The following is a 25,525-nucleotide window of genomic DNA, read 5'->3' as shown; positions in this document are numbered from 1 at the left end:
CAGTCGCTGTCAGTGGAGTGTGGAGAAGTAGCTTTTCAGTATTTGTGTTCTGTACTCTGCCTGAGCCTGTGAATAGAATTTGACAAGTGCAAAGGCTTTGTAGTCTTGTGCTCAGTTTAGATCTGTATTTAATATCCTGAATTGCAGTATACTTTGGACTGTGAATTCTTCAAAGAGGATTCCAGAACAGTACAGCTTCCTGTAACACATCTCTTTTCATTTGGTAAGTATAGCATGTTACTTTTGGAAAAAAATGGAAAACTAATATTACTAACATTTGGATAATAAATTTGTCTAAAATTTCCAATGGTCAGGGAGATTTTTTTATTTTTTTTTAACTAAAGTTAATACTGCTCAAGTTAGTAACAGACAAAGAGATAAGAAATGTGGGGTTTTTGACTAACAGATATAGAAGCGTATAAGTCTCGTGGAAAAAAAAATCTGAAGATGTAGTGACTTCTCAAATAATTTTATCTAACATGTGAAAATAATACATCCTTTACAGGGCTTTCTTCAAGCAAAATTCTATTAAATTCAACTGGCTTGCTTTACAACGTACAGCTCCAGCACTTTAACCAAGTAAGAATGCTACTTAATTTTTTAAGCTAATGTAACCACTGTTTGGAGAATGTGATTTATTTTTTCTTTTTTTTTTTTTTAATGTTCTAGATATATCAAGCTTTCAAAATTTATATAGAAAGCCACTGCCAGTCACACAAAGGTAAATATAAGTCTTCTGAAGTATAAGTTTATAAAACAAAGCTCCTTGAAGATTCTAAAGACTGTAGCTGGTGGAAACAAAACTCCTCTCATGCAAGGGGGCTTCGGCAGCACTGTGATTGTCTGCTCAACTGTCTCACTTTTCACTTTTGTTAAGAGGATAGTTCAAAGAAAATGTGGAATTAGTCCTCATGTGTTGTTTTTCTTACTTCCCAGCAAAGGGAAGTTGAACTTGCAGCAGGATTCTGCATTATGTTGAAAGTGTTTCTCAAGAATAGCACATTTGGCTAGGATTTTTATTTGCTAATTATGGGACTCAAATTTTAATGTTGAGCTACATGAGCTTAAACAGAATGGGATGCTAAAGGACTTTATTTCAAAAAAAAAAAAAAGTGATGGATTTATTAGCCTGAGGTTACAGCTTTGTATTGAAAACCAGAAGTTTTCTCATAACTGTCCTGCCTTTAAATGTTGATGTCTCGCTGTCGTGTTCTATAACAGCATGAGTTAAAAAAATGTCAGTTTCGTTCAACGTTAACTGCACTGATCTGCATTGCAATGTCAATTGCAATGTAACTGCAAGCCCAGTGATTCTGTATAGTGATGTATATGCCACCTTTGTTTTACCTGCATTGTAGTTTTGGAGACAGTTGCCACATCGTGTTCTTATTTAATTTTATGTTTTTAATTCTCTTCCATTTCAGAAAGAAAACCTAGTGTTTACAGACTTCATATACCCTGGTCACATGAAGACTCAATAATTGTAGCAAAGTAAGGACTTTAACAATTATAACTTCTTGATATGTTTTTGAGGAATGTTTACATCCTGTTGTAATATTTCTGATACGAGACAACTTTTCCTGTCTTAAGTCTTTGGCTTCTGCATCTTTTCCTCATTTACCTTTCTGCCCTTGTTGACAAAGTTTTTTTGACTTTTCCTCAGAATATCTACTAATTGTTTAATAGTTCTCACTAATTTTCTCGAAAAGGAGGTAGATATGTTGGTCTGAAATTCTCAGCATAATCTTTGACCCCCTCATGAGTGGGGAGTAGAGGCTGCTCTGGATGCTGGCTTCTTCCCTTAACCCAGGGTTTGGATCACGCGGCAGCCCTAAGTTGCTTCAGCAGCATAGTCTTGACAAAATCAAATGATACAGCTTCAAATATGCATCACTTGTGAATCGCAGTTTAACAACCTGACTTCATTTTAGATGGTTGGAAAACTCTCTTCCTTGTTTATTTTAGAGGTCTTAAGGATACATCCCTATTTTTTTTTCTGTATTTTCTAGCAACATAATGCTTGCAGGAAACTGAATTGTATTCTTGGGAATCTGTCCTTCCCATTCTTGTCACTCAGCATATTTACATGTTCTGTACACTAATGCTAAACTTGTCTGTTTTCATTAGTACCATGCCCCTTGACAGTTCAGAGGACAGTGGATTGAGAATGTTATGTAGTTCTTTGTGATAAGATAAACTTAAGTTCATAATCCATTTCGCTCATAGCTTGTGGTGACACTTGGTGTGCTAGCTCTGCTGTGTGTGCGTGACTAAGGCGTGTTTGGCTTTTTTTGATTATAAGGACAACAATTACCAATTAAGTTGCTATTTCAGAGTTCCGTCTTTTACTGAGATTTCTGCAAAACTGCATGTTGCTCAGCCTCAAAATGACAGCAGGGTTCCAGAGTTGAATATTTTCTCTTCCTCAGACTGTCAGTATGAAGTGAGTAATATAAATTTATTTTGTAGCTGGTTTGCATTGCTGTATAATTTTTGCATAATTCAGTCTTTTAAAACACATAGCTAATTAATAAAAATAAATACTAAGCAAATCTACAGGTGGACTGTTTGGCCTTTTTGTAAATGTAGTGCGTGTTACAAGTATTTTCAACAGCTGGAGTAACATTGAGAATTGGGCTTTCATCTCTAAGAAAAACTTTAAAGCATTTGTTTTTAAAAAGTCAGTGGTAAACTGTTGTACATTTTAGTTATGGGATTGCTGTATTCTAATACTTAAGTTGGCTTCTTAAAAATAGAAGTATTTTGTACTTATGCTTACCGTTGTATAAAATAATATTTCTTTTTTTATCAAGGTAATTCTGAAGACATCACTTTTACAGATTCTTGGGCAAGTAAGAAAACCTTCTAGTACTAGATTGTTTTTTACGTCAGAAGCATTTATAGAAGTTTTTCCTTCCTCCCTTCCCTACTATGACACTTCATATTCCTTCTTGATGCCAAGAGGAACACTATTCAATGAACTTTTAGAACCTTGTCACTTGGCAAGGCATCCCATCCGGATCATTGTCAGGCCTCAGTTTTCAGAGGAGTAGTAAAGCACTCTGGCTCTTTAGAGATGTTGTAAATGTTGAGCATTTGGCTTTGTGTTAGCTGAATATCTGTAAAAGGATGACACTGGAGGTCACTTCCACTTTCTTGCCTGATGAGTCAGTAGTGTTAAAACTTTAAAATACATTTGGCATCAACTAAAAGTTAGGGAAAAAAATCTAAATAGATCCATATGCTCCTTTTCAGCAAATTTTCTTTGGTTATCAATGAAGTATACATTTCGACATTGGTATCAGTAAAAATAGACTAGCCATCTGCAGTTTTCTGATTCTAAAAAGTAATTAATTCTCAAGCACCTAAGTGTAGTGCTAGAATATTACTGGCAAGATTCTCTATTTGAATGTATGCATTTATGTCAAGGATTTTTCATTTTGTTATCATTTTAGAAGAATTTCTGTGCTATTTGTGTATTCGGCAGATATCCCTTCATGACTTGGGACAGTGGAAGCCAATTAACACATACATGAAATTGCTTCTGAAAATTCTTTGCCCAAAAGCATATATAACTATATGCAAGTCGTGCTTGGAAAGTGTCCTTTTACTTTTAATTTTTTAATTTATTTTACTGAAACACCATTAACATGCTACTGTGTTCTTCTCATATTTGTCTTGGCTGGAAAAAAAGCATTAGTTTATAATTTGGTCATTTATCAAAACATGTTTGGTTAACCATTTATGAGAGATCTGAGTATTTTCCATATATAACATTAATTGCTAATGGTCATTATCAAATATTTATGCATCAAAAATGAGAAACTATTTGAATCTTTTAGGAAAGGTTTTCCCATCGCATTTTCATGCTGGCTTCATGATAATATTTGTGTGTGTGTGCTTTTTTTAGTATACTTTTATATGTATAAATTAGAAGTTATCCTTATATTCTTGTCTTTCAGATAATAAGGTTCCATGCTGGTGCCCTTCCTGTCTATGTTGTTTCTAATATTCTTCTTACTTATGGAGGACAATTGAGCACATTGATATCAACAGGTAGCTTTCTAGAAATTTTTTTTTTTTCTGTCACAAGTGTTTTTAAAGAAATTACTTACCCAATGTACTGTTGAAAGACTAGCTAGTTGTGAATTTTTTTGAGCTAAGTATCATTGAACTTGTGCAAGTACCTGGATCTATGCTCTTCAGTTTCAGTTTTTCTTTGTCGGTAGTTCTCCAAGGTTGTGTTGTAGCAGAATATTTCCTTATTATTTTTCTCTCCGGTCCCTTCTTTGTGAATGATTGGTGTTGCAAGATATTTTAGAATCAATAGAATTCTACTTAAAAATACATGTAAAAGGTTAAAATATATTGTTAATGTGCACAAAACACTTTTTCTTGCATGAAGATGAGATTTGCAGACTAACTTGTAGACATGTCTTCACACAAAATGCATTTTTATTTAAATTCAGGTGATGTTTGCAACAAACTTCCGTAGTCTTTCTAGAAGCTCTTGTGTCGTATTACCTGAGTCTGACTCAGGACCTTGATGATGAAGCATGCTGACTTACAGTACTGTTATAAGACATAGTTAACTTGTTTTAAAGTAAACTTGCAAACCTTTGTCTGAATTTACTTTTTATTGAGGATCTTCTTTTTTAAAGTTCATGACAAAATAATAACTAGAGATGCTTTCTGTTCTTGCTTCTAGGCCAGTGTTCAGACTTTTCCCTTGAACTAGTTAGGACAGCTAAACCCTACAAAGTAGAACCTCTTATAAGCATTGTTGTGTGTCTGCAGGGGTGAGTTTGCATAACTTATTTATTTAAAGCAGTTTCCAAATCAGAAGTTTCAGAGAAACTATTGGTGGGGACGAATATTATTTTATCTGTAACCATTGTGAACACTTGACTGTAATTTTGTTTGAAAGGCTGTAGTAGGAGGAGTAGTTGTTATATATCTTACCGTGATGGCAATTGGAAGTGATAAGTAATACTGCTTTTGTGTTTTTGACAGGTTTCACTGGTTTAGGGTGACATGGGAATCACTGTCACTACCAGAGGTGGATGCTGCAGTACTGAGTAGTCGGGATACATGGTTCCCCCTTGTGTCCCTGATTCTATTTCTTTTTGGGACAGGCATTGCCTTCTGGAGTGGAATATTTTTATCTACATCTCTGAGACTCTTCTCTTCATTATGGTTAACACTGATGAGGTAAAACAACATTATGCTATATAATTATGCTCTTTTAGATGACTGTGACCCTGTCAATTTTTTCTGTTTGCTTCAGTGTGAATGCTTGGGCAGATTGAATTCTGCAATATGGCTTGTACATGATTTTAGCCATCTGGGTTTGTCAGTGTTAAGTACCAATGGAGTATGAGGATTGCCTCATATTCCTTACTCTGCATCTCCAAAAGAGATTCTTGTTTCCTTCACCAGCTCTTGTAAAGGTTTTCCGTTTGTTTTTGAGGAAAACTTGGGGAAAAGCAAACAACCAAACTATTCCCTTTTCAGCAGCTCAAAAAACAAATGTATCTGTTTAGAAAAGGGACTACAAGCATTGCAATCCATTCCTCATTGTTCATATTGGATAAACTGCATTAAAGAATGCAAACAGGTTTGTAAAACAAAAACTTCTTGGATGTTAATTGTACCCTACAAGACTGATGAATTTTATAGATCATGTCTAAGAACACTATAATGTTTTTGCTTGTACAGATGAGTATTAAAATATGAAAGTGGGTTTTAAAAAAGCAAGGAAGATAGAGATTTTGAAAGAGTAAATTGGATTATGTGCTTAGCTATTTGAATGGTTTGTCTGTTTTGACACTGATAATAGTCCTCAGCTAGATTTAAGCCAACTCTTTCTCTCCAGAAAGTTGGTTGGGTTGCTCTTTACTCACAAAATATCCGCTAAATGAACTCTTTCTTTTTTCATCACTAGCACTTCTGGACTTATTCTACCAAATAATAGTTGTGGTGTCAGCTATTTCTTCTCGGCCATCTTGTTTATAAATTACAGTACCTGCTTCAGTGTTGGTTTTAAGTGACGAAGTGATGAACTTCTAAGTTTTGAAACTACTCTTACTAAATTTTGAAGACTTTTAGCTCAATTTGTACTCTTTTCATTTAAGCTTTTGATTTCCTGCAGACCCTGAGAATGTCTTGGGCAGAAGCAGGGAAATAAGATCTTGTGTGTCTGCCTGTAAGTCAGCTGGTTCATGGTGAAATTCTAGTGTGTAACACAGTTCTAGTACCTTATGCAGTTTTTGATCTAATCCTGAATTTCTGGGAAAAAAAAAACATTTATTTTCTATAAATCTCTCTAAAGTAGATAGTATTCACTTGACTTTTTCTCAGTGTTCTGAAATGATCTGGTGTGGCCAGCAGCAAAGAATTTGTTACTAGCTGTCTGTGGAATTCTTTGTTCTTGTCAGCTACCCTTCTTTTTGTGGTTCTTTTCAATACTTGTTGCAAAGACTTTTAAAATTTTATTTTCCAAATAATGCTTTTTCTGTTTTCAGTGTCTGTTTTAATACTGGAATATCCTGTGTATATCCAGGACATACAGACTTCTTCATATTTCTGTTGCGCTTCCTCCCCACCCCATTCCCCTCATTGTCACATCTTCTCAGCTCATCTTTGTTATTTCAGATTTGTGCTTGTCTCTTAGTCGTATCACCTGGAATCCAGAAACTAGAAATAAGCTTTTCTATGTCTGTCAGACTGTGAGCAAGCAGAAACTCCTGTCTGGGAAGAATGTTTGTCACAGAATTAATCTCTTGGAGGCTTACTCTTGTATACTGCTGTACTACCCTTGAACACTGCAGAGCATTAACATTTGTAGTAGGACCTATACAACTAGCTTGTGTAGCAGTTGGTATACATGTTAAAATTTGTCTAGCTATTTTTCCAGTGTTTAATCAATATTCAGGAGCAATTTATTCTTTTCAGTCATTCACAAAACAGAATTATTATTTGATCTTTGTAGTTTTGATGTTACAAAAGTGTAACAGCAGTTTTGTCTTTTTTAGACCTACCGGACTTCAAAAAGATAACAAGTTGATTACACCCAGAAGACTCTGCAGGGTGTTATCCCTTGCTTTGGTTAGCTGGACCACTTGCGGTGCATTTGCTGTATTCATTATTTATCTTCAATACTTGTTTAAGGTACTGAAAGGCTAAACATTTTGAATTTATAACTGAATTCAAAATTTTGTATGCTTTGAGTTAACCCCATGTTAAAAGCAAAAATGGAGATTACCATTTTTCATACTCAAAATTTATTATTTGCATACTTGAAATAGGTCTTTTTTGAACTTACCAGACTCTCACAATCTTGTAATTTTTAGAATTATTTTGTTCTTTTGATAATGCTTTTTCCAAAGAAACATACAGTCCCATATGCCCACTACAATAATGCATATAATTGTGATTTTTAACTTACGGATAGGTAATGTTATAAAATCAAAGACTAATAACTCCCTTGAAGAGAAACTTTAGCAAAGGGAGGACTTGGAATGTTCTGTCAAATACTTTTTATCTCTAAAGACTTTTCACAAATCCTTATGGAGTAAAAGGAAGGAGGGTGGATATATTGTAGAATTAGGATAGTCTTACTGTATGTCTACTGTGATTCGTTGGCTAGTGCCACAGAGATCCATATTTAGTCCCTGCCATTCAGTTTCCATGGTCTTCCTTGCATCAGTGTCTAACTTCTCTGATTCACCCTGTGGTTGTATAGCTGCTAAATCAGCTACTTAGCTACTAGGGAAGCATTGGAGCATGCACCTGGGAGTAGCGGCACAAAGCAGAGCAGCTTACAGGCGGTCTGAAGTAGGTAGGTTAGGTAGGTGGAAGCTGAAAGCACAGCCTGAGGAACAGATCTATCTCTAACTGGACTCCCTGTGACATAAGGTTACCCTGTGAAGGACATTCCCATGCTGACATTACTCCCCCTTCTGCAGTAAACCTCTGACACAGGACTTTTCCTATGTGGCCTGTGTATGGGTTTCTGCAGAATGTGAAGTAGAACTGAATTAGCAGGAGGAGGCGAGGAATATGCAGATTTTTCACTCTGTATTCTCTGTCAAGCACAGTGGAAGGGGAGTAAGCAGAGCAGCCTAAGTTTTCTCTCTGTGCTTGGAAATCCTTCCTTAAGGGAGCACTTTGGATGCTGCTGATAAAAAAGGCAGAGGGACTTCTTGCATTGTGGCTCCATTGGGGCCCTAGAATCATCTAGCTATAAAAAGACTCAAAAAATCATTAGCCCAAGTGGTTTTTTTCTTATATACTACAGCTTTTGCGTGAAGAAACATTACTAAAAAAGCTGAACTGTCTGTCTTACAGGTTATTAAACTACATGTGAATGTAAGAGCAGAACAAAACATGCTTAATGGGGTAAGTGTTTCCTGCTTCTAGTCAAAATTGTGACCAAAAATTGTTTGGCAAAACTATGCATTATGAATTGTTATCGTCTTGCCTTGGTGGTATTAGGTTGTGCTGTGATAACTGCATGGCTGTGGTTTACTTACTGTGTGCACGACGTGAAAGAAAAGCCAGGACATGAGTGGCCTGTTCCGTTACATATGACTATTGCATTCACTGTTCAAGATCACTGCAGCGTGAACTTGTCTGAAGTTCATTTAGGAAGAAAAGTTAGTCTCTGAATACATACAGAACACTAGTTTTTGTCTAAATTTTGATATTTGATTATGCATGCCTTATCTAAAGAAATAAATTTAATTTCTAGGTAATTATACTAAAGGTAAATTTTTGGGGACAAACTTTTTAGCAGGGACTGTTGCAATAGGACAAGGGGTAATGGTTTTAAACTGAAAGAGGGTAGATTTAGGCTAGATATAAGGAAGAAACTTTTTACGATGAGGGTGGTGAGACACTGACACAAGTTGCCCAGAGAGGTGGTAGATGCCCCATCCCTGGAAACATTCAAGGTCAGGTTGGATGGGGCTCTGAGCAACCTGATCTTGTTGAAGATGTCCCTGCTCACTGCAGGGGGGTTGGACTAGGTGGCCTTTAAAGGACCCTTCCAACCCAAACTATTCTGTGATTCTGTGATTCTAGGATTTTTTTTTCCAGATAGGTAGTTTGTGGAGTTTAGGGGTTTTTTTTAATTAGGAGATGACAAATAACGATTTATTAGATGGATGTGGACTGAGACTGCAGTAAATTGTGAGCTGTTTAAAAAGGAGTGAAGCAGCATTGGATTTCATGCATTGTGAACTTTGGTTTTTCAGTTACTTTGAGGTATAGGATCCAAGAGGTAAGCATGTATGGATACAAGCAGATAGTAACTACCTGTTCTTTTTTGCATAGTTAAAAAACCAATCTGCTAAAAAAAGTTGTTGACAGTTTTCTTTGGTTTTCTTGGAGTGTTTTTGTGTGTTTAGGTTTAAATCCTCTCCTATTTTCATCCCCATATATTTTTGTTTTGTTTTGTTTCATTTGTGGGTTTTTTTCTGTCATTGGAAGTTAGCATCTGCCAACTCATGAGTTTACCTTTGTTATTTATTCCTACAGCTAATGGTTCACTCCCAGTTGCGTTGTGTATCTTTTTCCATGAATGATCATCTGTGATTTTCACCCGCTTCCTTTATTACTCCTTTCATTCTGTTCTTCCTCCTTCCAGGAACTCCATTTCTTATCACTGCATTGGTGTCAGGGCATCTCCACTCTCCATTCTTTTCTTCCAAAGACGTATAAACTATTAGTGTAAGGGAAATTTCTTGTTAAATCTAGATGCTTTAAAATGGAACTATTTAACTTTGCTTTTGATGGCTTTTTGAGAGATAAATTGCAAATTTTCTTCATGAATCAGAGCTGGTATGATACTGTTATGATAGTTTTTCCCTTCTCCTCCTTCAGCATGAGCTCCTACAAGCCTGTGCATATTTTTGACTTTTGCCTTTTATTTTCAGGATTCAGACAGCTCAAAAGAAACTTCATGGAACTCCAGTATACAAACAGTCAAAAACCAGAGTTCAATGGACAGTACCTCAAAAGCAACACAGTCTCTTTCCAACAGTACAACAATTGCTGAAGCCGTTAATAGTCTTAAGATGCATGTTACAATTCTCAATTTATTCACATGGATTGTGCTGCTCAACTTGCCATCTTTAATTTATTGGTTAAAAAATCTCAGGTAACTTCTTAAATTGCCAGTAAGGTGGAAGAAATGAATATGAACCTTTGAAGATAGTGAAAATTGCAAATGTTTGACTCTTTCTATTATTAGCTACCTTACAGTATCAAAGACTTCTGTTAGTTATACTTGTTTTTTCTGTGCAGTCTGGTTTATGTTATGGTATAAGTAGGTGTTAAATGAATCTGTGATATGCTGAAGGAAGTAATGGTTCAGAAAGGACTTAAAATCAGGCTGTGATGCCATATACATTTCATGTATGTTTGCTGTTACCAGCACATGCTTGTTCCCAACTCGGATTTTAGTTGGTAGCCTAGTTTAGAAGTAACATGCTTTTTAAACCGTTTTTTGCAGGTACAATGTTAGACTTGATCCGGATCCATGCAGATCTACAGCTATTATCCTTGTGTGCATTTTAGAAATTCTCATGAATTCAAGTACTTCTGAAGTGAAATCAAGGTACTGTAGTCTAATCCCTGGTTTTTGTTTTCCTGCTTCTTATTACTGCCATTTGTGTGGTAAAACTTAATTTATGCTACACAGACATGTAATTGTTCAGCCTACATAGAGATTCTTAAACTTGTATGGTTAAATCTTAAAGACTGGGTAAAATGCATGCAAATCCCCTGTAGTTCAGCTAAGTGGAGAAAATCACTGGTATTTACCACATGGACTTAAAAAGTATTCGCTATCTAAACTACCAGTTGCATAAAGACGTCTTTAACTGTGACTTTTTCGTTCCCAATTCATTGAATCCTTCCAAATGTTGCAAAATCCTAATACATTTAGCAATTGTTGTTAGAAAGTTACAAGGAAAAGTGAATTCTAAACCGTTATAGTTACGTTCTTGTAATTCCCCCTTATGGGCACACTTGTGGAAATGTAACTTGCTTTCTACTGGATTAAGAAGTTTTGAGCACGTGGTTTTGCTGACAGGTAGCGTATTTCTTGTTCAGATATAAAATTAGTGCCTCATAACCAGTGTAGTTTATCCTCTTGACCGGTACCTGTCAACTCAAATGATCTAAAAGATTAAATCTTTCTTTGTTACAGAGAACTTATTTCTAAATTAATATAAGAATATTTTAAAATTACATTTTATTAGCCTTGTTCAATAATTACTCTTGCTTATGCATCCTTGAAATCTATAAATTATTTTTCAAAAGAAAGTGAAATATAGTATTGGCGTACATTCTGCATGTATGGCTACAAAAATGGCAATTTCTTCTTTATATTCTTACAGTAAACTCTTGAAGATCGCAGCCAAAGTTCCACTCCCTTTGTCTGTTGCAATGGTGGCCTTTGGACGAATGCATTTATACAAAGTACCACACTTTGTAACCTTTTCTTTTCTTCTACATGTGCTGTGTTGTATTGTGTAACGTTCGTCATGCATAGGAAGAGCAGTGCAGCCTAGAAACTTAACACTGGAGATGGGGCAAATTTCGACAAAGAAATGCCTAGATTAATATCCTCCGTAGTTTACATTATGTGGAAAAGAGGACAGAACTGTGAATACTTTATGAGGAGTTCATGGTTCTGTTCACGTTGCTTAGAAAGCTTTTCATGGTGTTTATTTCCTGACTCTGAAAATTAAGTGAATTAACTATGTATGTGTGTAAGCACATGAATCATATTGGTGTAACATCTCAATACTCTGTTTGCCTTGTAGACACTTTGATATTTCACTATACTTATTTGTTGAAACAGACTTTTTTACTCCCTATGCCATACAGCGCGTACGCTCTAAACTTGCAGCTCTTGCAGGTCTAAATTATGCTGGTTAAAACTCAATACATTTCAAGCACACTGTGACTATCACAAAAACTACACAGCCAGGTATACTTTTAATCATTTTATGCTACATTTAAAAGCTGCCACAGTTGTGTCTAGACAAACTAGAATGTACTGCTTCTACAAAACTGTTATTTCTATCAAATCGTTTGTTCAATCAGTGCAAGTTGAACATTTGTGAGATTATTGTAAGTCTTATACATTTTACTTTTTCTGAGAGTGAAAAAACAACAATATTCTGTGTAGCTTTCTATTCAGGAAGGATACTAGCAGATTCCTAAACAATTTGCTGTAATGTTGTTTTAAAACATTGCCAGTTTTCTCTGGAATTTTGTCAGTTCTGAAATGACTCCTTGGACCTTGTCCATATGTAGAAGCTAGCACACACTGAGGTATGGTTTGGGTTTACAGTGCAGTTGCTGTGCTGCACTGTTTCCAAGTAGACAAGGCAGTTTTTTTCCTATTGTAAATGGAGAATCAACCGTCTCATAATAAACGTCCACACATAAAATTAATATGGAATAGTTACAACACTGTAAATTCATGCCCTGCCACACAGTGCTAACTTCCTCATGTGGACAAGCTCTTAGTAATAGTGGGAAATACTGACCATAATTATTAGCTCTGTATAAAGTGTTATCTTAGTGCCTAGATGCTACAGTGACTGCCATTTATAACCAAGCCTAAAATAGCTGTGCGTAAGGAGCTCTGTCCCCCGGGTATGCGTTTTGCCAACACAGGAAATCTCAGTAGCCATGAGGTTAAAATGATGTATTGATTCTGTGTAGAGATGAGCCTACTACTCGCTTCTGTGTTAGCTGTCTCCACTCTGTCTGAGATACCTGTTATTCATATGGAAATACTAGACCAGCTCAGTCATCTTATACGAATAATAAGACGGGATCTGCTACCCACAGTCAATCAAGTATGTTCTTGGTATAGTAGTGCAGCCAGCCTGACCCATTAATTTTATCGTGTCTCATTAATCTTGCCTAAAGTGCCTCAGTTAGTTCTAGCATGTTGTTAGGGCCAATTAATTGGAGCTGGCTGGAAAGACTTAATTCACACAGTGACTTTCCAAAATGAAGGACAAATGTGAAGTGAGCACATGGTTTGTCCGCTTATATCCAAGTCAGCACTTCAAATTATCAGTAAGTCATTAAAACTGCTTTAACTGAGTAAGACTATTGTAGTTAACCAAACCACTGTTACTGTTATCAGTAATCTATGTGCTGGTATTCTAGTCTTAACCTTTTCTAAAAAAGATTAGATTATACATAGTGTTTGTAAATCAGAAAAGTTATTTGAATAGATTATATCTTGATACTTTCTCATCAAATGTATGCTACAGTGTATATATATACAAGATAATTTGTGTGTCTAAATATACTTGTAGCTAAATCCGCCAGTTGGTTTAACCTAAAAATTGCTAATGTTCAGACATAAAATAGAGTAGTTTTTCTACTTTCAAATCGCTGTGAGTGAAAGATGGTGGCAGAACTGCACTGGGGCTGGTAAAAGGCCGTCTGTGAAATGTGCAGGATTGGATTTTTGGGGAAGATAATTTTCCTTGGCCTTCATGGTCCTTTTGGCTTACTACTGTACTATTGCTTTGCCATCTTAATGGGCTCTTTATGCACGAATCCATTTGTTGGAGCTGTTGGTGGAATAAAATACTAATAATCAGAATAAGGAGAGCAAACGGCCTCAGCATGTAGTAGCTTTGATAGCTTCCAAAATCTGCCACAATGTGAAACTTACTGAATTACAGCAGCATAGAATAACACCATTTTTTTTTCATTTAATTATATTTTTAAAGCTCGGAATTGTATTGATAGTTGTTGTCAGTCTTCATGAAATGGGTTACAGAATCTTGCGTAGATTCCTACCTGCTTTTCAAGTTGGAGGTAGGAATAGATACAATCCTGAGTCTGAGATCCCAGATGATAGAATTTATCACATTTCCTCTCCCTCAATGCTCCCTTCTTTCAGAGATGGTTTACCTTCACTGGGGGAAGGAGGGGAAGTCTTACTGCTACTTTGGATTTATATGCATTCTGTGTCATTTGCTAGATGAAAACTGTTCTCGGAGATGTGCATCTGGATTTTGCAGTGATTGTGGACTGTGTAACTTCAGCTGTTTGAGAGATTAGGTGTCTATTCCCAACTAGATTTTCTATATAATCAGTGGAGAGGGATAGGATTAGAACAAGTCCAGATAACAATCATGACGTTCTAAGAGAGGATGAATTATCCTACTTGCCATTCTGAAAAGGACAAGATTTTATAACAGTCTAAAATTGTTTTTCAGGTAAAACACAATGATTTTTTTATTCTTACTTTTGGAGAAGAGGCTTCTGTTATGTGTATCTCTAGTTTTGCCGCTGTTCACAGTTATAATCTCAGAGCAAATGTAGGATAACCCGATATAAACACTTTTAATTGCGTGTATGAGGAAGTGTAACTGTTACTGAAATATCCTTTATTATGAGTAGGCTGCATTTGTAAAACAGCTTTTGGCAAATATATTGCAATGTCTTAGTACCTTTAACTAAATTAAAATTCCAGTTTATTCTTCAAATTTTAGATTATCTAGACTGTGTGGGAGAAGAGCAAGACACAAATTAACTTGTAATGGATTAGACCTCTGCTCTATAAGGGAAGATTTCTATTAATATGCAGACCCAAATTCTGTTGTTCTCTCCTTTTTCAGAAGTTGAGGTATTAATTTTGCAAAACCATTGTTCTTCATCCATGTGGATGTTCACCACATTTAGATGGAGATTATGCCACATGATCAAGCATTTAGGTTGAGATTAAGCCACCATTTTTTGGCTTGTACCTCAGGATGCATTCAAAATAAGAACTATTTGTGGCTCTTTTCTAGTATTTTTTTATAAGCTATCAGAAACAGAATAAAAAAACAGGATAAGAACCTAGGGTACCAAATACCACTAATTTTAGGTACAGCGTATATGTACAGCAGAATCTTTCTTTGGCAGGGGGAGATTTAATGAGAAGCTTTTAGTGACATCTCCATACCGTGAATTGCTCTTGAAGTTTATAATTTTTTCTGGTTGATATGATCAAACGTGTTCCTCATAGTCTTACCACGCTGCAATCATAGTAGCTACACCTGTAGCTAACAGTTCATACAAGGTCTATATTTGTCTGGTAAGGGAAAACTGTTACCTCTTAACTGGAATTACCCAATGTACCTTGAAACTGAATGAATGAAGGTTGTCCAAAGGTGGTATTTTCAGTTTTGATTTAAAAATTGGTCATGGTATGTCATGTTTCAGCATCCTGTTAAAAGGGGGGATTGTTTTTTTGGGTTTTGGTTAGGGGTTGTTTGGTTTGTTTGTTTTGTTTAAAAAAAAAAAAATAGCACTACCTGGAATTTAAGTTAATATTATTTCTAATATTTAGAGTTCTGCTCTGATTTTGGTTTTGAGTGAGCTGGTACATATAACAATTCATTCCAAAATATTAATTTGGTAAGTTTTAAAACAGACAAACGAATAACACAACAAAACCCTAAACAGTGTAGTGGTAATATATTGCAGAAGAGATAGAGACTGCCTGTACGTCTAAGTGAGGTTCAACTATAACCCAATTGGGCTACTTTTAAAGTCAGTGTTTAAAAAAATAAAATGTAATGATACTTAAAAAAACCCTAAAATCATTGTTGCATACATCAGTATTTGATACGAAGTCTAATTTTCCATGTGTTTGCCAGAAACAAAGTTATGAACTTGTTAACTTGACTTATTTCTGAAATCTGATACATCTGCTTAAGCTTCGACAGGGCAGAATAAAGTCAATTATGTGCCTGTGAATAAATGTAAACATTTGAGAAGCTTTCATTTGCTCAAGTTTATTTCAGTGCAGTGATGAGTGTATTTAGACTTTTGTCTTATTTATACTGAGAAAAAACCAGCCATTTACAGACCTTCAATACTCTGAGTTACTGAAAATGTTTTTGGAAGTGGTTATAGTGTCTCTACAATAATTGTGCTGCTGTTTTAAGTCACTAAGCCACTAGAAAACTGTTAGCTGTAAACCAGACTAAATTCTTAATGCTTATTTTCCATTTCAAGGTGAATGTTAGTCACTTAATTTAAAGCTTTGACTTTTTACATCTCTCTCTTCTGGGAGATAATCAAGCTAGCTTTTATAAGCACTTAGCACTGTACTGTAAAAGGTTTTAAAACTTTTATCACTGTTCCTTTAGGGGAGGCCTACTTTTGTCACCAAAGCTACATGCTGCTCTTATATACATCTGGAAATGTGTGTCAGTGAAATGACAATTAAAAACAGATTAATTTTTATGTTAAAGTAAAATAGTTTTTCGACCTTTTTTTAGAGCCAGAACTTTAAGCTAGTATTCATAATAAAATCCTTAAAATCTCTAAAAGTTTATTTGAAAATCTTTTACAAATATTATCTTTTCTGATGTATGTTCTTATTTATGGAAGAATGTATTCAAAGCTTTTAATGAGCTCATTTATCTTCAAGCTTAAATAAAATCTATAAATTCCATCATGTTAATAAACATTACTGCTTTTAAAATAAATTTTAAGCATTTAAGGAGAAAATTCTATAGCTCTTACTTAAGCAAATCTGCCCAGCACCTCAATTTTTCAGGTATCTAAGCACGTAACTGCCTCAAATATGTGCTTATTGCCTTGTAGCATGAAAACCTGAGTCAAAGATGTGACGTTTTAACTTTAATTTTGCTTAATATTTAGGGTCTCATTCTGCATTCTTAAATGCAGACAGATTTTGCTACTCATGCTGTCATAAACAAATCTTGTAGGCATGGCCTCTCTACAGTGATTGGCAGGTTGCGGTCTAGATTCTGAAGGAATCTGTGTGGTATCTGAGCTAATTTTGTGTCTATATAAAGTCAGGAATGGCACACACAAACTTGTTATTTTGCGGCACATCATTCCAGTTCCTCCTTCCATGCACAGTTACCCTTGGTTTGCAGTATCCTTCTGCTGTGGTGCAAAGCGTAACGTTCACAGTAGTAGTAGGCACCGTGACTGACCTAGTGAAGATACACAGCAGCTGTCCTGTAGACTGTTGTTCCACTGAAGTGTTGCATATTTGTTGAAATACCAGCAAAGACTTTTTTCCCCTCCAACTTAAATAACTTCAGGGTATATATATTTAGTATCAACTGTGCAAGTGTGTTGATGTTTAGTTTTATAAAATGGTAAGTGCACTGTTTTGGGATCAGTTCAGGCTTCAGTATTGTCCACTTACATCATTTTGAGTGTGAAAACAGTATTTGAGACTGCAGCACCTGTCAACTCAAACGTTTTACAGAAGTCTACATGTAGTAGTCATGACATATATAATTAGAATGCCAGACCAAAACTGAAAGGTGAAATTCCTCACTGTGACTTTAAACTTGTAGCTTTCTAGAGCAGAACAAAAACTGTGCCTTAAACCAATAAATGAATACGCTCTAACTGTAGCTTGTGGACTTCTGTAGCCTTATATTTCATTTTTTTAAATGACCAAAAATATTTGTGTGGATCATACTGAAACTTGATTTGGGGAAAATACTTTTAAAAAAATTATTTTGACTCCTTTTAACTACACTTACAGAAATGAAGATTTATGACAAGTACAGTATATTTGTGGTTTGGAATCACACCAACCAAAGTCAGAAAGCTTTAGCTGACCTTAATTTCTCTAGTCTTTCTATTGTGACAAAAAGAAAAATAAGGAAGGAAAACTAGTCTCAGATATCTGTCTCAGCTTTGAAGTCTGTGTGTCAAACTCTTTTTAAAAATTTTGTTCTTTAGTTTCTTCAAAATAAAAAATTCCTCTAATTGTAGTTTAAGCAAAATATTGTATTTAAGCCATTGTGTATCAGTATCTATGCTAGTGTGAGAAGAAAACTTAGAAGGTGGTTTCTTGGGGCAGGGCAGGTGGGGTGGGGTTGATTGGTTATTTTAAAGTTCTAGAGTTTTGAATAACAAATTTCCCTTTTTAGGGAAAATATTAATATATAAAAAACAGAAAAGTTTAGGGGGGGAGGCAGATTTTATACATTCTGATTTTCTAAATTCATTAGAGAAAACCAGAAATAGCCAAGATCTTAAAATCGTTTTTGTTATAGTAAAAGGTTTTCTTATGTATATTTTTAATATGAAGAGCTCAGGAAAAGCCACCACTGGCTTTCCTTATGTGTCTCTTTGGGATTCTTTGTATGTTTTGAAAACAACCACCCAAATTCTGACTTTTTTTTCCTGCAGTATTAGTACTATGTAACACTGGATCTTGATGCCATATCTCAAAGCTTATCATTGGACTGTGGATATTTAGATATGCACACAAAATGACTGCATGTCAGCTGATCACAGTAATTGTTTGAAGCAATATAAATCAAAGTTATTAACCTTCTTTTATTGAGAACTAACTTGGACCTGGCTGCCACAATGCTGCTGATGCTGTGGCACAGCAGATAACAAGAGATTTTTGTGTCTTCCCTGCTACTTCCTATGTTAGTTTAGGACTTTGAAACCCCTTGTTCCAGTCACCTAACTTTCTCTTCTTTCTTTTGTGATGATGTTATTTCAGTAATCCTAGCCATTGTTGATTTCCTAGCTGCAGGAATATTCTAGTATTAAAATCATTGAGGGGGCAGAACTACCTTTAAGGCCTTCACATATGATGATTAGTCTAGAAAAATTGTGTAGGCCTACTAACTTGATTCCTTACTTACCTTTTAATTGTTTTTTCCAAGCACAAAGACAGAATAATGTTGGTCAAAATACCTATTTTGGGTAATTGGGGGTGGAGGTGCTGTTGTTTGTTTGGACTTAAAACTCTGAAGAACGCATATGTCATCTTTGGAAAAATCTATTGCTTCACAAGCAACCTGTCTTACATGTTCTTAACCCTTCCTCTATTTTGAGTTCTTATATAGCTAGTGTAAACTGGTGTTTTAGGTGGAGCTAACTCTTACTCTAGTTACAGGTTTCTAGAGATGTTGACAGAGTCTTATCTAGAAATGTTTGAATAATGCTATAATAAATTATTGTGCTTATTAAAATGTTTATAACTGAATTCTCAGATACAGTTCATGCAATGTGTGATAAGCTTTGGTAAAGTTCTTGTCTTGTGAGATGCTGAGAAAACCTTGGAGAATAGGTATCTTCAGCTAATGTTGAAATTGCTGAAAGCTGAAATCTCAGTCTTTAAAAACTCTGCTTTTAGATACTAGTACTTGTTCGTTGAAGTTGAGGGCAACTTGAACAGGAGCTATGCTGGGATGTTTGTATTTTGTTTGATGGTTGCCCTGTCTGCGGTGTATACTTTACATTTTTTTATTTGTCTTTTTTACCTAAGTGTGCATGACTTAGAGTACACTGTATAGCATATGCTGTGCTAAATAAACACTTCTGTATATTTTTGTATGGTGTTCTAACATGGTTGCATTAGTACAAATGGTTGTAATTCACAAAAAGTGCCACTTACCAGTGTTTTACCTGGTGTAAAAGTGCCACTCTGTAGAGTGTTGTGAATGTTACCTCTACTTCTGTTGTACAAACACGCTAATGAGTGTTGTGATGAACATTTGCCTTTAGTCTTTCCTCAGGTCCTCATGTGGAGCAGTTTGGTGCTTTTCCTTCTAACTTGTAAGACTTGGGATCCTAAGCAGAAAATAAAAACAGTGAACAAAAGCATTGTGATTAGAGCAGTACTTTACATAAGACACTTTTTTAACGTCTTGTGTAGAACACAATAAAGACCATACCTGATGAAGCTTGTCTCAATATCTTATCTCGTGCACCTTAGGCCGTTATACCTGCTTGATATCATGAATGGGAAATCACAGAATCACAGAATCAATCAGGCTGGAAGAGACGAAATAAAATGGAAAATGTTTGGTGAATAATATAGTTTATATAGAGCATCATATGTATAAAACTTGTTGTACAGCTAAACTAATTAGTTTTAAATTTGCCTCTTGTTCTAGAATGTGTTTTTTTACCTTTTTGAAGTAACTTGCATGAAACTGAACAAGCAAAGCTATGAGCCTTTTCAGCTTCAGTGCAATTTAATTCAAATATCCATGAATATTACTGTGCTGTAAGGGCTATACCATTAGTATAGCCACTTTCAAAAGATTCAGTTTACTGAAGATGTGTGCCTACATACATAACTTGTCAAGAAAAACCTAGTGCTTAAATTTGGCTGCATTCAAAAGGCAGCACACTGACATCTGGCTTGGAAAGTATTTGTTAAACTAGCTCCTGTTCTCAAAGGAGGATGCAGTTTTGTCTAATCAGTGTAACTATACCAATAGTATTTTAATATGAGTGTGTTGCACTTATATTTTACTTTCACAAAAGGAAAGAGCTATAATGAAATTTTTTTTTAAATAAAAAACCCAAAACCCCCTGAAAAACAAACCAAAACACTTTTGTGAAAAAAAAACAAAACCAAAAACAAAACACCAGAAAACCTACCTTAAACGAGCACTAAGTCTAAACAGACTTTTAGCTCAAACAATTTCTCAGACACTTTTAGCTCAGAAAGCAATGCTAACTTTGTAGGTTTGTTTTTTTTTTTTAAGACAGCACACAGAACATATATGCTAATTGAATCTCTTGCATATCTGCATACATCATCAGTCAACCAAACTGCCTAAATTCTGTTAGGGGGTAACATAATAGTCCTACGGTGATAAAACTTGTTTCAAATTTACAGATGACTTTGGTATGTTTTACTAGCTGAAATACACTGCATATCCCCCAGGTTTTTCTTTCTGAATAAATCGAATGAAAGAATTGAGAGGAGGAAAAAAAAACAGGGATGGAAGAAAACTGCCTGTTGTTCTGGCTATTTTTTTTTTTTTTCCCTTCTGTCTGATTTAGAAGGTAAATTATACACAAAATTGAACTGGAAATAAGTAACTACCTAGAAAATAAACAAAGTTAGTTCCCTTACATTGGGGCTTGCCTTTTTACAAGTTCTTCTGTTGCTACTGCTGTTCTGGTCCTTGATGAGTCTACTATCTGGAAACTGTCTATAATGAAAAGTAACTGATGGGTTTTGATGGATTTTTGTTTCTTGATGAAATTTTTTTATTCCAAGTCTGTAGAATAATACACAAGCTGGATAAGTTGACTTTTATTTGTATTTGTTACTGCAGTCATGAACACAACGCTGCCAGGATTTTGTTAACTGTGTTTCTAATGGCGTTTGGATGTCCACAGCTTAGTCTGCCTGGAAGGGTGGTGGTAGGCTTTTGTTTGGCTTTCAGAGTTTAAACTAAAGAAAGATGTAAAGCTGCTACTCAGAAACAAACGATAATCTGGAGTAAGATAATGGCCAAAATCTTTAGTTTCCACATGTCTATTTAGAGATACTTTAGTTAGTATCACATAAAATATATCACCTGAACAGTGGAGAGAAGAGTATAATGAAATTATAAGCAAAAAATTCAAGCAGCTTTGAGATGAAGGATGGTGTGAAATAAGGCCAAGGTGAATTAGTATAGTCCTTCTTGCAGTCTTTGTCTTAGTTTCTAGTCTGACAGGAGGATATTGACTGCCGATAAAATCAGGGTAGGAAAGCAACACTTTCATTAAAATGATATGATTTTGCATCTTGAAACAGACCTTACTTGTCTCTCTCTCCAGCATCAAGAAAATGATCCGTATCTCATCTTGCTTGAAAACCATTCAACCAGCTGTAATTATCTCTTAGTCACCATTGCAGAGATATGGCTAATTACTTTTAATTAAAAGTAATATTTTGATATAGCTCTGCTATATCTGGGAATTATTTTAAACTTCTTATATGCTCTTACCACCGATTTTCTGCAATACGGCTTAGGGAGGAGGAATTTGCCCTGCACTGTTCAATAGCAACAGGTCTTAAGAGTATTAAGGGTGAAATTCTCAAGGGTCTTTATGTCATGGATGGAAATGGAATCATTACTGTATTTTTGAACTCCTGCTAACGTCATTGACATCCACCTACAGTCCACTAGAAATATAAGTGCAGAGATCAGTTTGTTCACAGATTACAAGGAGACCAACCAAGAAGGGGCAAGCCAGAGCCAAATTCGCTGGTAAGCTTTATTTTAAAGAACATGAAAGGGAGAATGATTTCTTCTTTTTTTTTTTTTCCCTTGAATCAAGTTGTGAAATGGGTCTCTAGTACATTATACCAGGCTGTATTACTATTGCACTTGTTAATATATGTAGTACACTTTCATTTCATGCAGTTTTAAAAACTGAGCTATCTGGATCTCAAGCCATATTTTTGCATTGTCCTTAGAGCACACGAAGATCTGATGCTGTAACTAATCAGCCAATGAAAATGGCTGTATGTAATAACAAATGTAAATTTACAAATGTAAATATTTTGTGTTAAATGTTGTACTGCTCCCTTTTGAAAAGAGAATCCAGTGTCTAGAAATAGCTTTGGTGTGGGAAACACTTCTTTAGAATAATTTGTTCTTAGTACACGAGTATAAAACCAAAAAAGTCGCTAGCACACAGATGTAATCTGCAGTAGGCAGGTTTTCCTTGCCATAGGTAAGTTATTTTTGGCACTCCACTGGATTGTCATGCTTGCTCTATTTGTTATCGGTGACAGCTCTGTAGGACTTAAGGAGTCTGGTTCGTTGTCCTTCTTACAGATAGTTTGTTCATCTCTTCAATATGTGGAAGGTGGTGCTCCTGGGTCTATATACAGTATTGGCTGTGAGAGGTGCTCCTTTCCAACCAGAAGAAAAATGGAAACCTCTAGATAACCCTAGAAACAGAGACCTGGTAAGGAAATACTGCAAGAAAGATAGCCTAAATTTTGTGGGGGGGTTTGTGTTTTCCATCATGAGAATTTTTATCTTCTAAATTTAAATGTAAGAGGGGCCCATTAAATGTAGTGTTAGTAACTGTGCACTTTGTATAGTCAATAACCACAACTGTGTGAGCATTATTCAGTCAAGATGTTCCCCTTAACTGAAGAGACATTCTTGATGTGCAGTAGTGCATAAAACTTCCTTCTCTCTCCACCCAGCGGCTTTAGTTTTTAAAAATGTATTTGGATTATACAACCACTCCTTTTATGAAACTGAAGAGGAATGATTATGTTTCTTTCAAATGTGTACTTTGTTGATTGCATGTTGTCTCATCTTCTGGAAGTACAAATAAGTTTGCATCTGACACTGTTGTGAATAGTGGCTAAAGATCTGAAAGTTAACCATAGCTAAGAAAATATCATTAAGGGAACATTTGCAAGATCTTATAAAGAATTTGTGAAGGAAAAAATCCATTTTCCACAATTTTTCCTCACTGTTTTAAGCAGCATTAATCTCTACTTTGAAGCGATGCCCACTGTTGCTAACTCTTGGAGAACATTTCTCTTAAAGAAATGTGTAACTGAACTGTACTGTTTGCCCTCAGCAAGGCTTTTGCTGTGCCTGTTTTATAAGAGATACAGTTTGAATCCTCTGTGGTTCGGTGGGGAACATAGATGATCAGTGAAGCTGGTGGCCTTTGGATACCGTGTAAGGTGTAAAAGCCATGGACTGAGTGGACATGTCTGAATTATATTGCATGTATTGTACCAGTTTATGATCAAAATAGAGGACTTCATCCCACATAGGAACAAATATTACATCTACTTTGTGTCAGTAGAAATAGTTAATCTCTGTGGGGCATGCTCTGTTTTCACGTATGAAATATGTTCAGTTTTTCAGAACGCTCCAGGCTTATTTTTCGGGCAGGGGTCTTGATCTCAGAAAGTTCCCAGCTACTTTCACTATGAACAACGAAGGACCAAGGCCTGTCATATTCTACTCGGATCCCATTGCTTCTGCATTTGCAGATTATGAAGAAAGGAAAAATTCTTTTCCAGATTATTTCAAAGGCTGAAAGATGCTGCTGACCAAGGTAAAAGAGGACGCCTTTTCCTCTGACGTTGTTACATGTAACCAAGTGAAAGATTTGGATTCAAGTGATTCTCATTTCTGTCTGAAGTATAAAACCAACTTCTTTTTCAGAGGAAAATAAAAATGTAGCACCTTAACTCGTGCCTAAAATTGGCTTAAAATTGTTGAGGTAGAGATTTATGAGGTATTTACTACTTTGGTAAAATAACACATGGTGCTTGTGCAGACCTATATAGACCACACTCCCTTTTTTTCTTCTTTTTCTCCCTTTTTTTCATGTGGAGAAGAATTCTGAAAATGTACAGATAATAGAGAACGCGGGCATATTTAACTGATATCAGTAAAATTGTAAACTGAGACTAATGGTTTCCTGTGATATACGTACATTAAGAAAGTTAATTTAGACATAGATACCGCACTAACAAAGCATGCATGATCTTTTACATCTTTGTCCATTCATGCTGTTTTCCTTACTTCTACCACTAACATTGAAGGTTGAATAAAATGATTGCAAACTTATTCACATCTCTCCATAAATACGAAAGAAAATTGAAGTGGGTCAAGCCTGCATTATTAACAAATCCAGCCTCAATTTATAGCATTTACTTCTCAGCTATTTTATCTATGCATAACCATCCTCTGTAACAAATAAATCCTTTCATACCTCATTTTGAGAGTCAGTGAATACTGGCAGTTCTGAGGAAAGGTAAATAATTGTTTTCTCCAATTTTACAAATAGGTGAAGATTTCACTAAGATTTCAATCTAAGCATTTTGGTGATTTACCCATTATCTTAGAGATTCATTTGTACTCAGTATTCAGTTTAGGATTTTTAGCTCTGTCCTGCTCTCTGCCTGCTTGAGCAGGCATCTCTTTCTGTAACCAAAAGCACAGCTCCACTGTTCTTATTGTCATAAATAATAATGAAGACTGCACTCAAATTTTAATACTAAGTTCTCCTTTTGCCAAGTTTTTGTGTTGGGGGGGAAAAAAAATGCACCGCACTGAGTATTGTGCATGATAAATAAATTAAAAAGGACTTTAGAAGAGATGCTTTATTATAAGTTCTTCTATAGAGGGTAGCTCTATTATAAGTTACAGCAATGGTGAGAGAATGACTGGTGGAAGTAATTTGTCCTACATAATTCAGGATGATCCCAGTGGTTCTCTTCAGTGTTCAGAGCTGTTTTCTGAAAGCAGAGGTCTGCTGGGGTATTTCAGCCAGTGTTACCAGGTCTTTCTTTGGATCATACCCTGGCTGCATATAAATATTTGTGTATTTCTCTCACATCCCTTTTCCTTTTCCTCTTTTTCAGGCATTAGCTTTTGAACTTCATGCGAAGTGGTAACCTTCACAGCAACATATTACTGCTTTGACTTTTTAACTGTCCCCTGACAATTTAAAATGTTCCTCACTATCACAGTTTTTACCTATGGAATGTGATGTCGTGCTGTGATTAGCACAGTTGCTGTCTATTCACAAATACATGATGTTTGGCCTAGCAGAACTGTGTGCGTTTAAACGTGAATAAATGAGCGCAGGAGTGCTTTTAGCTACTGCTAAGTGTCTTTGTTCGAAATTGGTAAATAAATGTAACCTTTCTATTTAATGGAGCTAGATGTCATAAACTGTTTTGCAG

At 35.5% G+C, this 25,525-nt stretch overlaps 1 protein-coding gene across 1 annotated transcript in view; it reads left to right on the top strand.

Annotated features, from left to right (window-relative positions):
• The window catches only part of PGAP1 (post-GPI attachment to proteins inositol deacylase 1), a 41,122-nt gene extending 15,679 nt beyond the window's left edge, over positions 1–25,443 (top strand). Inside the window, 18 exon segments of the mRNA XM_068407866.1 lie at positions 148–223; positions 506–579; positions 670–721; positions 1,425–1,491; positions 2,335–2,443; positions 2,814–2,852; positions 3,963–4,056; positions 4,709–4,799; positions 5,014–5,211; positions 7,035–7,170; positions 8,350–8,400; positions 9,939–10,162; positions 10,517–10,621; positions 11,406–11,487; positions 22,632–22,649; positions 22,651–22,764; positions 23,686–23,886; positions 25,202–25,443. Of these exon segments, the coding sequence (XP_068263967.1) occupies positions 148–223; positions 506–579; positions 670–721; positions 1,425–1,491; positions 2,335–2,443; positions 2,814–2,852; positions 3,963–4,056; positions 4,709–4,799; positions 5,014–5,211; positions 7,035–7,170; positions 8,350–8,400; positions 9,939–10,162; positions 10,517–10,621; positions 11,406–11,487; positions 22,632–22,649; positions 22,651–22,764; positions 23,686–23,868 (1,713 nt within the window). The 3' untranslated portion in view covers positions 23,869–23,886; positions 25,202–25,443.
• The last annotated feature ends 82 nt before the right edge of the window (positions 25,444–25,525 follow it).

The sequence above is a fragment of the Nyctibius grandis genome, chromosome 9 (genome assembly GCF_013368605.1).
Source record: "Nyctibius grandis isolate bNycGra1 chromosome 9, bNycGra1.pri, whole genome shotgun sequence".
NCBI classification, from domain to species: domain Eukaryota; kingdom Metazoa; phylum Chordata; class Aves; order Nyctibiiformes; family Nyctibiidae; genus Nyctibius; species Nyctibius grandis.
This window is presented reverse-complemented; position numbering and strand designations above follow the sequence as displayed.